The following is a 17,665-nucleotide window of genomic DNA, read 5'->3' on the forward strand; positions in this document are numbered from 1 at the left end:
ATGTCAAGACATCTGCCATCACCTTACATTCAAGAAGCAGGGTTCGCTTTTCTCAAGCTGCACACAAGTTGACTCATATCCATATATTCTAGCATTTAATCCTCTTAAACCATTGTCGGCCACTGTTAATACGGTTTGGTTTCCTGAGTTGCGCTGTCCTTCTAGAGGAAGAGAAGGACTAATTACACTCCCAATTAAATCATAATAGATCTAAAATAGTCACGCATCAAAGCATACGTCTGCAAAGTTCTTTTTTATCCTATTAAAACTGGAATATTTGTAAGTTGTTGTTAGTCATGGTCGCGTAATTTTTTCCTCGTTAATTTTGAAAGTGATAATACTGGTCCGTATGTTTCGTGCACTGTAGCCAAAGAAACTAACAAGAGCTCTTCAGTATGTCTGGGAAACTGGACTTCAGCTCGGCGACCACCCTACTGATGGCCGTCTTGTTTCTATTCGGTAAGTCGCATTAGTGTATGCAATTGTGATTGCGTTCGAAACTTTTCTATACTTAAATGATGAGCTATTTTCGCAAACAATATACATCAGATGAGTAATCATTCGGGTTTTTTACTCGTTTTAGGTTGAGCGTAGTGCAGTGGCATACAAAACCGCAATGACACGCGTTATTGAGAGCAGCTCACATGCTATAATGCAAGTTTATTATGTGATAAATATTACGAACAGAACTTGCGGCTTTAAACTCACGAATACATCCACAGACGTGACCTTACAAGGGGCATGAAAAGCCCATAGCATCGATATTGTGGGTACCTGAAAAATAATGTTTGAAATGTTACATCCACTTGAAAAAAATTTACTTTAGAATGCTATATCCTGTGGCGAACCATTGTCCGTTCTGAAATTGCGGAAGTAACGGAGAAAAAAGACGGGTATTCTGAAAGGAACTCTTTTATTTCGTTTTTTGTTCGGGGGGGGGGGGGAGGGGGGGAAGTATGACTGTTAAAAAAATTAAGCACGCAACTTCATAGTGACGGGAACTGCAGCAAGAAACCTCATCTGTCACTGAATTAGGAATCAGCAATGCAACTTTATAAACTCAGTGTATATTCGGCGGACAAACAGCTGAACAAAGCCGCAGAACGTAACTTAAACAATCGGGAACAATGTAGATACGATTGACTGCAATCATTCTAGACGAATATGTAACTAATAAAAAATAAAAACAGATAGTGATATAGTGGCATCTCCACGGAAAACATAAAACATGAAGAGCACTCCATGTTTCTACACGTCACGAGAAAAGGATAACTCCGCTGAAGACCCTGTAACAGAACACACGTGTCGACTTTAGGAGGTGGTTGGTTGGACTCCCGTTGCCGAGCGGATGCTCATCAGTTTTTTTACAAATAGGTAGAAGCATTCTTTGAAACACGTCACGTCACTTTCAATGTAACTGCTTTCTTACTACATTTTTTCATTTTAGAACAAAGGGAGATGAAAAATGTTTTTGCAGTGCATGAATCCTCTCGAACTAGGTTCATGCCTCCAGGAAAAATTTGTGTAACTTGAAGCTATACTCGCTGCATCAAACATTTGTTAATAAAAATTGAGCTGAAGGAAAGAAACGAATTTCGAGCAATCATCTGCGAATTTATTGCGTTGTACGAGAGCGAATTATCTACATAATAAAGTGTTTTTCCACTGTTGTCATCACCTGGTGCCTTAATATAGGGTCATAGCAAATGGCGAGACTTAGGAATGAGATATACGATAGAATAACAAAATTATTGTATTGTGGAACCGAGGGACTTGCTTAACGGCATTCACCCAAACCTTGCGAGAAATATTCAGTCCTTCAAAAGTAGTCCTTAAAACGCATATTGATAACCTAACTCGGGAAGATGAATTTAACAATTATATTTAATTCTTACAATTGCTGGGCAACTGAAACCTTTCAAGAGTTATTCAATTCGCCAAAATCAGTCCTAACGGATGTTAAAAGCTAACTCCGGAATGAAAATTTGACAATTAATTTTTAAGCTTCCAGTTTGCAGTGCAATTTTTTTTTTTTTTTTTTGCAGGAACCATAACTGAAAGTAGTGATGCCTCAAATGCTTCAGGAACAGGAGGCAGTGCGCCAGGATCAAGTTCCGGAACGAATGGTAGCGGAAGTTCTGCAGGAGTGGGCGGTACTGGCGGAGGGATTATTCCCGGCCTTGGAGGCAGTGGAGGCGGCGGAATTGGGGGAATGTTGTCAAATTTGCTTCCTCAAGTTCCAATTCCTGGAATGGGAGATACTTCTGGTATAGGAAGCAGTGGCATAAGTGGGACTGGAGGAACTGGAACAAGTGGTATTGGGGGAACTGGAACAAGTGGAACTGGAGGCGCTACAGGAACTACTGGGACTGGCGGCACTGGAACAAGCGGGACTGGCGGCACTGGAACAAGTGGAACCGGCGGCACTGGGACAAGTGGGACGGGGGGAACTGGAACAAGTGGAACCGGCGGCATTGGGACAAGTGGGACGGGGGGAACTGGAACAAGTGGAACTGGCGGCACTGGGTCAAGTTGGACGGGGGGAACTAGGACAAGTGGGACTGGAGGTACAGGCGGTACTGGAAGTGGCAGCAGTCAGGGGTAAAAGTCTCGACTTCTGTGAGACAAGGTACTTTAGAGGGATGGGTAGGAATGGAGTTTAGACGCGGAAGATAAAATTGTCTGGTACGTGTTCAGAGAACGTAAAGTAGATTGTGGCATGTACTGTTTTATTCCGTTGAAATAAAACGCTGCCTGTTACAAATATGCATGTCTTGCTGGCTCACTCACTGCACATATAGACTTCGAGCTAAGCTACTCGTGCCTTCAGGCAACCTGCAAGAGATCCAGGACAAATATGAAGGTCCTTTTTCACCCATTTCAGCCATTGTAAACAGACGCGGCGCATTATTAAAGAAACAAGTCGCGTTCGCATTATGGCTTGATATGTGACTTATTTTAAATTGTCCTGTGTAGACACAAGAACAGAAATATATGTTTACATTTTACCGAAGTAAATTTGTTCAGCTTTTGAATGCCGATCGCGCTTTCGTGAATTATTTAAAACATGTTGAAAATTTTGCAAATGTTTATTTTGATTCGGAATAAAATATGACAGAAAAAATATTTAATCAAAGTAATAATCATCATTTTAACAAAATTATGATGGAGGGCTGGAAACGTAGCAAGTGCCTAAGCTTATAGCAGTTTCTCTTTAGGGTTTGCACAGTTAACTTAGTTGGTGGAGTGTGAGCATCGAGAACAAAATGATTGTTTTTCACACCTTTTTTTGCACATTTATGCATGTTATAGTGGCTTATATTGTGTTTTGCGTATTGAGGAACATAAATATCGCAACCTTTAATACATCCAAAATGTCATTTTATCAAATATTGTTGGATATCAGCGTAAATTAACAGGCATTGAAAACCTCTGTAGTAGAAAACCGACGTAGAATGCTTGGTTGACTCATTCCCGAAGCAGCATATTTAATCTTACCTCTTTCACTAGCTGAGATACAGACGTTTGTAAAAGGTGGTCAAAGTTTGTGTACATACCTATAAAGGCGCACATAGCAGCGCAAGTCAGAGGTAACCGGAATGCTTTGCCCTGAAACTAGAAAATGTTTGTGGCCCATGAGGCTGACAATCGTGTGAGCTATTGAGTCGATGTTTTTAGTGATAATAATGTTTGTACAATTTTTAGCCCTTATTTTGGGCAAGTATTCTAGATAGAAATGGTTGCGTAGCACAGAAGGCCTCAATGATATCTCTTTATAACACCCTGCACGAGCACCACGTGAGGGCGACCGATTATGCAGAGGAACCCTTATGATCTGTTCTTCCGGTTTCAAGTACTTGCGTGATACGAAGATTAGAAGGCAGCTAGCCAAAACACAGGGACTAGTTGAAGATGCGATTGACCCTGGGTGTCGAAATGCTTCTTTATTGGATCAAATGCATGTCCGAATGCCATTTGCGACTGAACTTTTGACACTGCGCGGATAGGGGTAGGCTTAAATCAGCCCAGCTCCGCCTCTTGGTTTTCGCTCAACTCTCTAAGGCTGCAATCCCAAGAATATTTTCTGCAAGCACTTCTTCGGTAACTTCATGAGCGAGTTGCTCCCAAAAATTCAAATTTCACACGTGATGGCAGGTATGGAAAAATCGAGGCCTTGCTGCAGGGGATATGGCTTCCAGAAAGTGGCAGTTAGAAATTATAAAATGACGTTAAAATTTCATGCCGCACTAAACGCTTTGGCGTAAAAGGCTGTATCCCGCAGCCGAACAAAAGTGGTTGACAGTCCCAGACCACCCGCTTCCTCAGCAAGGTCGATGATCCTGGTCGAAGATGAAACCTTCTAGCTACCGCCTACCAGCGCCATTTGCGAGAGTTTTCGCTGACAGTGCCAAGGTTAGCGGACTGCCGGCGATGCCGGATTTTAGGTAAATGAGGCCTTTAAAACTTTGGTTTTAAAAACTTTGCAATGAAAGCATTTCGACAACGACAGCTTAAGCATCATAGAGCGGCGTTCGCACTGTTTTTCCTCCAATTCATGTAGTTCGATCAAGTAAACCATGAAGTAGCAGAAAATTATTGCGTGTCTGCAGATGTTTTAATCCCTTTGAGCCTCTGTCGCACTTAACAAAGCACACGTAGTACACACAGGGCCACCAAATAATTCCGCTATACCTGCATTACGGCTGTCGCTGCTCGGCGACAGGGAGTATGCTGATGATTTATTGACTCTACCCTTCGTATCGGGCGGGCACCGTTTTGGCACCGCAGTCATTAAAAAAGTGAACAATACAAAGTACCGTAGGCGCAACACCATACTTAACACACACACACACACACACAAAAATAAATTACGGCTTGCGTACTGCCGTCTACATTCCGTGAGTCTCCTTTCGGACGCCTGCACGAAGGGAGCTCTGTTCGCGCCACTCGCGCCACCAGCCGGAGTACAGTCCGGCGGGTCAAAATCGAGCGCCTGCGCGAGTGTAACGCCATCTGGGAGCAATGCTCTGATGCATGCGCACCGCAGCACAACGTGCTCCATCGTCTCGGATTCGGCACTGCACAGCCGACACAATATGCATGTAATGAATGGTCTCGTCGTACCGGCTACGGTGGGCGAGCGTTTTAAGCGCTCCTGCTCTTGCTTTGCAGAGCAGAGCACTGCCGACGCCGTTGTCGTATCGATGGTCCAGAGCTATGTCCTGCTTGCAGCGCTTCTATGGACGTTTAAAAGACCCGTTAAAGCTGCGAGCAACATGTTTTCATGCTTCCGGGTGCAGTGTCGGCACTAATATATTCTGACACCGTGGCCATGCCAGGATTGCAGTTCTTGTTGTCGCTGTAGGAAGAAGGAAAAGAAAATGCACGGGCCTGCTACTGGCTCTGTAGCTGAGCCATCTCCGCTGCCTCGTGCGGACAGAAGATAAATAGAGAAGAATGAAAAGAAAGAGGGGGAGAAAGACGCGCGCTGCAACAACAGCCGTCGTCCACCACCGAAGCGGTGGCGGGTGCAATGACGGCTTACAACAGATAAAAAGTCGGTGGCAGGCTAGCCCCCGCCGCAAGCGGCGGTGACCTACCAGCTCCAGTCCCATCAGAGGAGTCTCTGGCGGTATATTATCTAAACCCATACACAGCGGCATCGCTCATGGCTTGTGTTGCCTCGTCACATTAGCGCTTAGATCTAATTAAAGCGAAAGAAAAACAGTATCACATTTTCCCGCGTTGATTGACTCAATCATCCTTCAACCTTTTTGCATTCAGATATCTTACTGGCGAATGCAAAGTAAAGCCTTATTAAATATATATTCCATCTAATTGCCTAAAGGATTTTATCGGCCGTCGAAACATACTTTAGCTGATAAAGGTAATATTTTATAAAAGGGCGCATGATTGAAGTAATATGCTTAAGATAGTCTCATGGACGATTGAAAAAAAATAACGATCGAGGAAGAAAGAATCTAGAAATATACAGGCAGTGGCTATGCTAAAAGTGTGCATGATTGGCGAAATAAGACCTCCGAAGTAAATAAATATACACAAATGAGTATCATAGAAAGTGTGAAGAAAACAAGACCCCTGAAAATCGAATTAGTACATAACTAGCAGCGCGCAGAAGAGGTCAAGCTTCAGCAAACAGTACTTTCCTGGCTTGGGTGGTGCTGCACGCACACACACACACACACACACACACACACACACACACACACACACACACACACACACACACACACACACACACACACACACACACACACACACACACACACACACACACACACACACACACACACACACACACACACACACACACACACACACACACACACACACACACACACACACACACACACACACACACACACACACACACACACACACACACACACACACACACACACACACACACACACACACACACACACACACACACACACACACACACACACACACACACACACACACACACACACACACACACACACACACACACACACACACACACACACACACACACACACACACACACACACACACACACACACACACACACACACACACACACACACACACACACACACACACACACACACACACACACACACACACACACACACACACACACACACACACACACACACACACACACACACACACACACACACACACACACACACACACACACACACACACACACACACACACACACACACACACACACACACAAACACACACGATGTCAGTGCACGTTAAAGAGCCCCAGGTGGTCAAAATTTTCGGAGTCCTCCACAACGGCATCTCTCATAGCCTGAGTTGCTTTGGGACGTTAAACCCCACAAACCAAACCAAACACACACACGCGCGCGCGCGCGCGCACGCCCGCACGCACGCACCCCCCCCACACACACACAAACAAACAAATAAGACTTGAAATTTCTCCAACCAACACTTTTATTTTATAAAACCCGACGTTTAGTTATCAACCCAACCAGACAGGCAAATCGGTCGAAATGTTTAGCTTACAAACAAACAAAACAAAACAAACATGCGAAGTCCTGCGCACTCGTGTGCACAGTTCTGCTTGGCAAATGCACTAAACATAGTCTGCCTTTTGCGACCTCTAGACACAGTAATAAAAGCCCGTGTCCTGATGTCCTAGCAGTCACGCACGCATCGGAGGAACTACAAGGAGAACGCCTATATGTTGCGTGGCTAATTAAACACGCAGTGAATGCAACAGAAACGCATCTTGTGAGAGGTCTGGTAGCTTGGTGAAAAGTCTAGCATTCTCTGAAGATCATTTATTGCAACTAAAGAGCAAGAAAAAAAATTACGAGGGTTCAACGCTGCTGAACCAAATATTCAGCGAAAGCATTAGCTGCGGGTGACCGAGCGTTCTTCTCTTTTACTTTTGCCTCAGACAACATATAAAGCCCCGCTTTAACCAACCCATATGAACGTGCCTTAGTGGCCTATAGATATAACATGAATTCCAGGGTCCTAGCAGGCTGATTCTGACATAACCGTCCCTTGTGAAACGAGAGACCCAAGTTGGCAGCTCCTGCCAGCCCGTGTGTCACGTGGGGTGTGACGTCACTACGTCACGTGGTTAAGACGTAACTACGGCCGGGTCACGTGAAGGCTTGAAAGAGCGAGTAGTACTGCTTTCGCAAGATAAAACGGCGTCCCTAACAAGGATATTTCATGCATTGTTTAGTCGACCGAAAGATTCTAATGCACTTTTGATGCAGTAGTAACGCAGTTTCTACTCCGTATTACGTCACCTTCGTGACGCCATATGTTCGCCATTGAATCATTTTAGTGGTTGGTGAAACAGCTTGACGTTTCATTTTGATGCCTCTTTTTGCTGTAGTTGCAGCAGTTGTTGCCATGCGATACGAAGCAAAAGCAGCTCCTCGCTGCTGCTTCTCTCAAAAGCAGTGGTTGTTTTTCCGGGACCCGCCACCTGTCCTGTTTTCAGGGATAGAGCATACGACGCAAAATGCAGATTGCGTCAGGTGTCGTTTCCTAGATTCGACAAAAAGATACAAACTCTTTCTCTAGAAATAAAACATTGCTCGTGCTCTTGCCGCAAATGCATAAAAAATCAGTGCTGTAGACGCCGGAAAGAATTATTCCGCTGCATTGAACGACACAGACAAAAAACGCACTTGTTTACGGAAGAAGAGGATACAGTACGAGTCTACGCATGACAAGTGGCGAAAACATAGCACACATTTTGCCTGTGTGCCCGCAATATTATCTTGTGAAATGCAGACATTTTCCCTACCATGCCGCTCTTGACAAATCCTGCCTATAAGAAAGGATACATAACATGGACGTCCGGCTGCAAACACCGATCAGTGCAGGATTTCCCTGTGAGGTGGTCATCCTGTTTTAGAGGACCTTGCCAATGATCCTAGCGACATAGAGGAGCACCGCTGCGCTGAAGAAGCGCAAGGTACAAGACCCGTTACCATTCCATACTACTGTCAAATCCGAATCTCCCACCGCTTAAAAAGCGTGGCTCAGAAAGGTGACATCCTTGTAGTCATCACTGCACTAAAAAAAAAAAAAAACTGGCTGGCGTGTGCAATTTGGTGCAGGGAAAGAAGAAGCAGGGATGCAGAATCAAGCACGCAGGCAGGGTCGTCCCGACGGAGAGGGGCGTCGTTTACCCTATACCACTGTCCTGTGTTAAAAGCTACATAGAACAAACCGGATGTTGCAGGAATATCCCACTTCTGGAGCTCTACGCAGGAGTAGGCGCACTAGGGGGGGGGGGAAGGGGGGGGGGCAGCAGGGCGTTTATCGTCGCCACTGTCAAGGAACTGAGGCGTGCGCGTCGATTTCGTGAAACGATAATCTTGAAGAAGTTCGCGTCCAAACGCAGAAGACAGGTGTAGGAAACATACTGCATTCAGATGAATATCACCACTTCTGTTGGAAATTGAGGCCTCGGTGACCTTATCATTCGATAACTTAAGAAGTTTACATATTCCTCATATGCCACCTTGCCAGTGGCCTTGCTTTACCATTACTTTGCCAAGATCAGCTTCACTGCAGAGCTGTACCGCGTTTATGTTGGCTTTCAACGGCTTGTTATCCAAAGAATGGTTTCCTGTACTTGGTACGCCACAATATAAATGAAAAAATGATGCTGGTTCAATGGTGCAGAAATAACGCAACCGCTGAACTGGAATTTTTAACTGACACAGAGCAGGGTTTATATCGAGGGAAGCTACAATGTGTCTCTTCAAACTCGGTGATAGAGGTCCGCACAAGCCGGGCACAACCCGCCATGAAGTGTTTTCTACCAATTCAGATGAGAGGGTGACATCGAAATACAGTCCTTCAGGACGCTTCGAGCTTGAGTAAAACCCGCTGCCCCAAAGCCAAGCAGGCACATTCGTTGGGTTCAGTTAAAACGGGCTGCGATTTTAGCTTACGACCTTATTAGATCGTTTTAATAAGTGTCCCTACATTTTATTAACATATGATGACCAGCTTAGATGAAGTACCTTTATGCATGCCGCCAAGGCCATAGTCGCACCAGAGAGCACCTGTCTCGCATACTGTTAAAACGTCTGCCAGGTCTGAACAAAAGAAAGACTTCGTGGAAGAAAGCTTCGAGGGTTTGTGTAATACCACTCTCCAACGCTGCCCTTCATTGCTTAACACTAACTCTAACACTAACTCTAAGGGTTAATTAAATTCAATTCCGCGCAGTCATGATATGTCCTTGGATCTCAATCTGGCAGGTTAGAATAAGGACAGCACTGCTTTTTATACACATGATTCTGTTTATCCATTTCTGTGGAGGGAAAGAGGCCTCCTCACTCTCCCGAATTCCCTGTGTTGTTGTGCAAGCGGTTGATCGCTTCTCGTGTGAGGCGGTGCAATGGGCAGCGAGATGCCTGCTCCATCGTTTGCCTTGTGCCAAACACACGCATACACCATGTGTGTGTTGCTAAACAAACTAAAAACAAAGCAACAAAAGTCACTACCAGTGGCGTCGCGATGAGGGTAGGAGGGGGTGCGGTCCGCCCCGGGTACAGCGCTCAGGTATGTGCAGCTGGACAGTGATCGAAATGAAGGGGTGAGGGGCGAAATAAAGTTTTGTTTAAATACTCGACAAGGCAAGCATTGGTGCCGCTGAGACACTGAGTGGCAAGTGTGATCCCGTAGAACGAATTATTCTGTTGAGACGGATAAAGCACATTGCGTAGTTCATGACATCCCTTTGTTCTTATGGTCTCATACTGGGAATAATTTCTCTAAAGCCGCTTGCTCAGTGAGCTTTTTGGCAGCTGACATATGCTAGTGTTTCTGCCTTTTTCTTAATTATCTGCTTTTTGATTTGATGCTTTGCTGAATTATCAGTCTTGGCGCATGATCGCTGCCTCTAAGTGTTGAAGAATTCACAGTGGCTTAACTGTAGGTAAGCCTAGGAGATTGCTAAAGCAAGAGTCGTTACGTGCCTCCAATGGAAGACGACCCCACCTGCCTCGATGCGCGCCATCGCGCCCTCAAAGGGTGGAGACAACTCCGGCATATTTTAGCCCACGTTTCTCATAGCGCTTCAGGAGCATTCCTGTTATTTGCAATCCCAAACTTGAACGCGCCCCAAGGAACTCCACGCGACAGCCTCTGCAAAAGCGGGACACACTTCCATGGGCTCATATATGGAGGCGTAGAGGTGGCACTGACACTTTCAAAGAATGTCCCCACACTCCGGAGCAGAGGAGAGGGGCGCGCGCATCGAGGCCCCCTACCACCTGTTAGACCACAGTGCACCTAGTGGGAAAAGCGTGAAACGCCCGGCGCGGCTACGAGCCACGCTACGCTGTTGCTGTTGTGGATGTAGGAAGACGGAAATGATAATACACAGGCCTGCTACTGGCTCCATAGCTGAGCCCCCTCCGCTGCCTCGTGCGGATAGAAGAGAGAAAGTAGGGAAGACAAAGAACAGGGTGAGAAACACGCACGCCGCAACAGCCGTCGTCCACCACCTCAGTGCCTACAGTGGCTCAGTGCCTCAGACGGCCTACAAGAGATAGAAATTCGGTGGCAGGCTAGCCCCCGCCGCAAGCGGCGGTGATCTACCTCTCCCAGCCCCAACAAGGTCAGGATAAGGCCCCCTCCTTAACCCCCCCACGCTACGCTGAAGAGCAGACTTGGTAGCCCGTCTTCGCCTCAGCGTAGCGTTGTCCGGAAGTTACGCTTTCCACCACGTGACTACTGACGTCCTACCAGACCACGCTACGCTGAAGGCTCGAAATCTGGCGTAGTATTGCTTTCACGATAAAGGAAAAAAATGCCACTTCACTCGCACTGCGTGGTTGGGTGCAAGGCGAACTCTAAATCAAATCATTAGGACAGTGGAGGTAGAAAAGAAGTTGGGATTCGGTGCTTAAAACACGGGGACGGGGTGGAGGGAGGGATGCCGCGCCACGCCTCCGCACCGGATAAAGGTGACCCCAGCGACACTACTGGCGACTACTCGTACTAGGCTGGGAAAATGTTCCATTCGGCGAGCTACAGTGTTCTAGAAGGCTGCAGCCGGAACGTTGTTAGCCGGAACGTTGTTAGCCGGGGCGCACCTCAGCCTGCACAGACAAGAGCTTTGGGTGGCGGCACTTAGTTTGAAGATGGACTCGTCATTGGATTGGAGGCGACAGATAAAGCACAAAGCAAGCAAGTGCGCGCCAGGCTTTGCGCCCTGTGGCAATGCGCAAACGGCACGCTAGACTCCTCCCACAGCAAGGGCAGCTGTCAATATGAAAGCTGTTTAAAAAAAATCTGTGCCCGGCGGACAGACCACGAACGCTGGTCCAAGGCTGGGCTCAAGCGGCGGCTATCGCTGGTCTTATCAGATCTCCTTGAGGCGCCGGGGAAAGACATGGGTGCCCATGGTAGCCATGCTCTCAGAAGGGTACACGCGCGTCCTCCACAGTCCGTTCCTTTCCCCCTCTCTTTGGCCAAAAGATCTTTCTTCACCCCAGTCTGAAAAAAAACAACAAAAAAAACTAGCGAATGGCTGGAACGGCTGGGGAAGCCCTTCAGTTTGTGTTGCTGTGTACTTTTCATCGGACTACTCAAGTTGTCGATGCTTATGTTCAAAACAACACTTTGGCGCACTGTTTCAAAATCTATATCTTCAAGGACGTCTGTGTAGAGTGTGCGCGAATAAGTTTTCATTGTGGCAGTGTCCTCGGATATTTTTGGCAAATGCGCGGTCCAAGTGAAAATTGTTTTCATGCAGGTTCGAGATGAGGAGTTATCTTCTTTTGCGGCTCTTATTTTCACAATGCAGGCAATACGGTTTTCGGCTTTTGCAAGTTCTGGTACGTAATGTCCGGAATTAAGCAGATCAGCTGGGAGATGTGGGCTTAGGCGAACTGATGCAGAGTGCTGATTCCGGGTAGTTGGCGTCTGTGTCGCTTTTCTGTCCCCGTTCAAACTGATTGGTTTTTGGCAAGGAAAAGGCGCGGAAACTGTCTCACTTGTTTTCTGTGGACACCGCCACCGCGCCGTGAGGGAAGGGAGGACGGTGGAAGTTAAAGTGGAAAGAGAGAAGGAGGAGCCTACGTGCTGCTTTTTTTTTCATAAGCGAGCCTAGATTTAGGTACACTATCCAGGAAACATAATCAAACCTTATGCACGAAATGCTGGCCTGTTCACTTTGTACGTCGTACTGCTCTAGTTAGGCGTTGTCTCGTTGTGTTCTCGTGTAAGTTTATTAAAAATTGAAAACAAAAAACGACATTACGCAATACTGTGTCGGCGTTCAAGGAAATCAGAAGCGAAACAGAGTTACGTGTTTCACTTTGTGTTTTCTATTTGTTACTAGAGGAAGTCGGGATGCGATCGGGGCATATCCTCGGTGGCAACTGCGGTACCGTGTGCAAACGACCGACTATTTACACGGCGTCTCCCAAATGACACTACATGCCCATGTCTGGAACTGTCCCGCACGGCCCCAAGCTTGAATGCTATGTTCCTTTATCCCACCCCCGTCGGTGAAGCGAATGAGAGTTAGGACCCCATGACTTTCTCAAAATTTACGCTGCTGTGTGCTAGCGTTTTGATGTTACTTGAATTACATTGTTCTTTTGTCAATATTCCGTATGGGCCTCATGCTTTCCGTCTGCTGCTGGCTAAAAGTTCGAATCTCCCCCTTCCTCATGCGGTGTAGAGTATTTCGTTATTCTCTCCTTCAAGCTTATGGAGTGTGAACCGGTGGGCAGGTTTGCCCGGTAAACTATGACAGTGGTTATTTTCTTTCCTCCTCGAAGCATTGATTTTGACTGGCATGTCTAGGGAACTTTCAGAATTGTTCTTTGCACTTTTCACAGCCCCTGGTTTAACTGTGCAGTGCATATCTTATTGTCTACAGCTGTCGAAACAAGTACTAGATGGCTCTTGCCAGTTATTCGGTACAGAAAGAATGCAGCCCCGTCATTTATTTAAGTTTATTGCTAGCTTCGAGAAATTCAGCCTGCCACCGAATTTTTATCTGTTGTAGGCTGTCATTGCACCCGCCACCGCTTCGATGGTGCACGACGGCTGTTAATGCGGCGCGCGTCTTTCTTTCCCTCTTCCTTTTCTTCTTTATTTTTCTCTTATGTCTGCACGAGGCAGCGGAGGTGGCTCAGCTACAGAGCGAGTAGCAGGCCCGTGCATTTTCTTTTCCTTTTTCCTACAGCCACAATAACAACATAGCCGTCTACGCTTTCGTGTCATATCCTATAAAGGCGAAACTTAAACGTTCTCCCTCAAAGAGACCTACCGAAACAAAGTAAAAATGTTCATAACCGGGATTTCTAAAGAAGATAGATAAACACTTTTTCCGGAGAAGTGGTTGTCTGTAGCATGCGCTGTGTAAAAAGTCAGATGACTAAATACGTGTATTTTGTAGACCTGTTCGGGAAGTTAAACACTCACTACATGTCAAACCTGTCGAAAGAAAACGCTCAGGTTTTAAATTTTGTGATTGTGAAAGGACGTCGCTTGCGCTAAAGGCGAAAAAATCGGATCCCGTCACGTGCCTAGTGCACGATGCCTGAGCCATCGTTGTCCAGAATCCTGAGTCAACTGACGAATGAGTGCGGGAGAGTCATTTGTTGCTTTTAGTTTCCTAATCCCTTCAATCTGTGGTTGCAGAAGTGATATAAACGGCCGCAACCTACTCGCAGCTGCGAGTACAAGAATGCTTTTTTTATGTGTAAAAACGTTTCAGAAATTTATGTGACACTTCTATGATTCCGCGTAGGGGAGATCACGTGGCTATCTTTAGGGATATAAGAGTGAGAGATGTTGTAGAAGAACGAATTAGGTGTTTTTCCAGCGACTCCAATTTGTGGTAACAAGGCTCCCCGCAAACGTAAGCACATTCGTTGTCGTTTAGATAAGGTGTCTTACATTGTGCTTGACGTGTTCTGCCCCCATTGAAAGGCGGCCACATTTTCAGCGGGCCGACACGGTTTACGTTATTAATTAAGAAGATATAATTCAAACTTTGCGGCTCTTAATCTCCAGAGGCAAACTTATAAATGAGAAGTTAGGATTTTTTTGAAAGCCTGCAATTCTCTTTTCTTAGGACGTTGCCGCTCAGAAGGAAAAGAAAACCGCTAACGATTTAGGCCAAAGCTGGAACCGGCAGTCAATATATTAGTTAAGCATCCTTAACCTAGTGAGCAGGTTTGACCAGTAGATGATAGAAATAAAGGAAACTGTTATGGCATCAGAACCAAATATTCTTTCAGAGTGACTTTTTCTCAGCAACAGACTGTGCGCAACTCTTAATTTTTAGCTGTAGATGAAGTTAATGTTCTTCGTTACACAGTAATTTAAGTTCATTAGATTGTGGTAGAAGGACGCGAATGTAAAAGAGGCAGATGAAACTGCAAGTCAAAACGTATGCTGACATTATGAAGACGTTTGTAATACCCCTTTATTTGAGACACCTTTGTAGATAGTGTTAGGGTTTCAAATCTAAGCAGAAGTAACTCACACAACAGGTACAGTCTACGCGTTCTAGACTTTTGCCCGTATATTTCAGCACTTGTCTGGAAGTGTTAACGCGCTTTAGTTTCCATAGTTGGGCGATCTACGTAGATAAAGTGAGTGCTTCCTCTTGTAAATGGTGCAGGCTTTTAGTTACATTTTTACTCATAGCCACGCAATCTCTTTTAGAATATTATTTGAGTGCTAATTCTGCGGCTCATCATCATGCAGTGTATCCGGAGGAACTAACAAGAGCTGTTCATGATGTTTGGGAAGAATGTCAGATCGAGGAACGCCGTACTGATGGTCATATTGCTCATATTCGGTAAGCTTTTCCAGGTGTATATAAGTTTTACTTTTCGCTTCAACATATTACACGTTTGAAGAATAAACTTTACACCCAAAGGACATCCAGCTTTTGCATAGGTATTCATGTCTTTAATGATGCTTAAGCTTTGCACTGGGTAATGGAATGCAAGCCACAAGGCGCGTGTTTAGTGAGACAGTCAGCTAATAAGCAATACAGAAAGAGTAATACGTGATAATTACTACATACTGCAATCGTTCCTTTGAACTCAAGGAAATTTCCATAGACGAGAAAGGCGTATATTTTATTTATTCATATATTCATATCCAGATGCGCGAATAGGTTGCTTTGTATACTACTGCTTCTTTGAATATAGTGATATGTTTTGATACATGTCTCGATGACGTTGCTCAAGGTGAACATTTCTTTACTGTATTTACTACTCACAGCGAAGGGGCCCAATAGAAAATTCTCAGTCTCCATAAACCTTATTAGGCAAAATTCAGACAGCCCTTTACAAATTTTAGAATAAGCATCTACTCACTTCTTCACAAGTCTAGTTATAAGGATTGAAACGATGGGAGGGAAGAATTTTAATGAAGTCATCTAAAATTTATTGCTGTTCAGCGAAAGCAGACAATGTAAGGACCCAGTTTCCTCAGATACCATCCTCTGCTGGTTCTTATACATTGTGGCACCAGTAAACCGCCAAGGCTAGTGCGTGGCAGGCGGAAGCGATATGGGATAATCCGTTATCTGTGTAATCGAAGGACTTGGTAAATGGCAGTATAATATATATTTCGAGACTTCTCACTTGTTGGAAATGAATCTACGCAACGCATGCTGAATATCCTGACCCTGAAAAAGAAATTTCATTTTAAAGAAACGCGCTTTAAAGTAGCCTGCGGAATTGGTGTTTCATAACAGGAGTAATGACTGAAAGAGGTGAAGCGTCGAGTTCTTCAGGAACAGGAGGCAGCACATCAGGTTCCGGCACCGGAATGAGTGGTGGCGGAAGTTCTGGAGGGGGTATATTGCCAAGCCTTGGAGGCACTGGTGGCAGCGAAAGTACGGGATTGTTGGGAAGCCTGCATCATGGAGGTACATCCGGCACAGGAGGCTCTGGTAGCGGCATGATGCAAGGAAGTGGATCTAGTGGTGGTGGCAGCTCTTCAGGAACGGGTAGTTCCGGAAGAGGGCCGACGTCCGACACGGGAGCTGGCGACAGCGGAAGCCTTACAGGCAGTGGAAGCGGAACTGGAACAATGACCGGCTCCGAATCTGGCTCAAAGGGAAGCGGAAGCTCTGGCTCAAGCGGTAGCGGAGGCACTGGAGGTAGTAGAACGAGGGGAAGCGACAGCAGTCAGGAATAAATAGCCCCCAAGCCTGCAAGACAACGTGGACTGTATAGAGGAGGCATGCAATAGGTTTCTGGCGTATAAAGTTAAAACGCGCAAGGTGGTTGTTTAAGGAAGAGAAAAATTGTTCATCACTTGTACTGTCTTATGCTGTGAAAATAAAGGTGGCTAGGAGGAAAAAATGTCTGTCTTGCTTGCTTAGTGACTGCATATAGAGTACTCGCGCACTGAGCCATCCGTCGTTCAGTTACCAAGGAGGCATTGTAGGATAGATAGGAGTTTATTTTGCCACTATTCTTGACCAGTGCAAATAAAGTCGCTATTCAATAGAGTGAGTTGGGCCTGAATTCTGGTTTGATATATGGCTTTTACTTTTAGTTGGTCTGTATAGATCTTTGGAAAGTAAAACATACATAAGTAGTGAGAAAAGCAAATGTCCTATCGAACACGAAAGTGCTGCAGATGGGAATAATTAATACCATGGGCAAGCGCTAGTGGCAAAATTAGGACCAAGCGAAAGTGTCCTATGCACAAAGACGGGAAGACGCACCTTTTCAGCCATGTGAACATTGTTCACTATAGAAGTACGTTGCTTCACTTATTCATCTTACGTTCTTTTGGAAAGTTTCACAAAATAGCCCAGACTAACACCTTACTGAATTTATTAAGCTTCGAATCGCAGAATTGTGTCTTCTCCAAAACTAGGTGAAATGTTGAACAAAAACGATTTCGGTTTTGTTTTAAATACGGAAGGGAAAATTACTACCGATAAAATTTTTTATCATCATTATCAGCTGGACTGCATGGCGAAGGCCTCTCCTATATTCCTCTAATTACATAGTCCCTGATTTACATGCATTCACCTGACTGCTGCGAACTTCTTAACCTCACCCGCCCCCTTGCCTTCTGCCACTCCTATCTATCTATCTATCTATCTATCTATCTATCTATCTATCTATCTATCTATCTA

At 45.4% G+C, this 17,665-nt stretch overlaps 1 protein-coding gene across 1 annotated transcript; it reads left to right on the forward strand.

Moving 5' to 3' along the window:
* Positions 1 to 331: 331 nt before the first annotated feature.
* LOC146195798 (uncharacterized) lies at positions 332 to 2,702 on the forward strand. Its single transcript, XM_084596277.1, has 2 exons — positions 332 to 459; positions 2,046 to 2,702. The coding sequence occupies exons 1-2, from the start codon at positions 396 to 398 to the stop codon at positions 2,603 to 2,605; spliced, it is 624 nt and encodes a 207-aa protein (XP_084452403.1). The 5' UTR covers positions 332 to 395; the 3' UTR covers positions 2,606 to 2,702.
* Positions 2,703 to 17,665: the final 14,963 nt, after the last annotated feature.

Source organism: Amblyomma maculatum, chromosome 3 (genome assembly GCF_055883805.1).
Source record: "Amblyomma maculatum isolate TAMU_Amacu chromosome 3, ASM5588380v1, whole genome shotgun sequence".
NCBI classification, from domain to species: domain Eukaryota; kingdom Metazoa; phylum Arthropoda; class Arachnida; order Ixodida; family Ixodidae; genus Amblyomma; species Amblyomma maculatum.

Bases quoted from the DNA above. Each gene is read 5' to 3' on its own strand.
- LOC146195798 (XM_084596277.1), top strand. From the start codon at position 396: ATGTCTGGGAAACTGGACTTCAGCTCGGCGACCACCCTACTGATGGCC. The intron at 460-2,045 runs GTAAGTCGCATT...TTTTTTTTGCAG, and splicing joins GGCCGTCTTGTTTCTATTCG to GAACCATAACTGAAAGTAGT.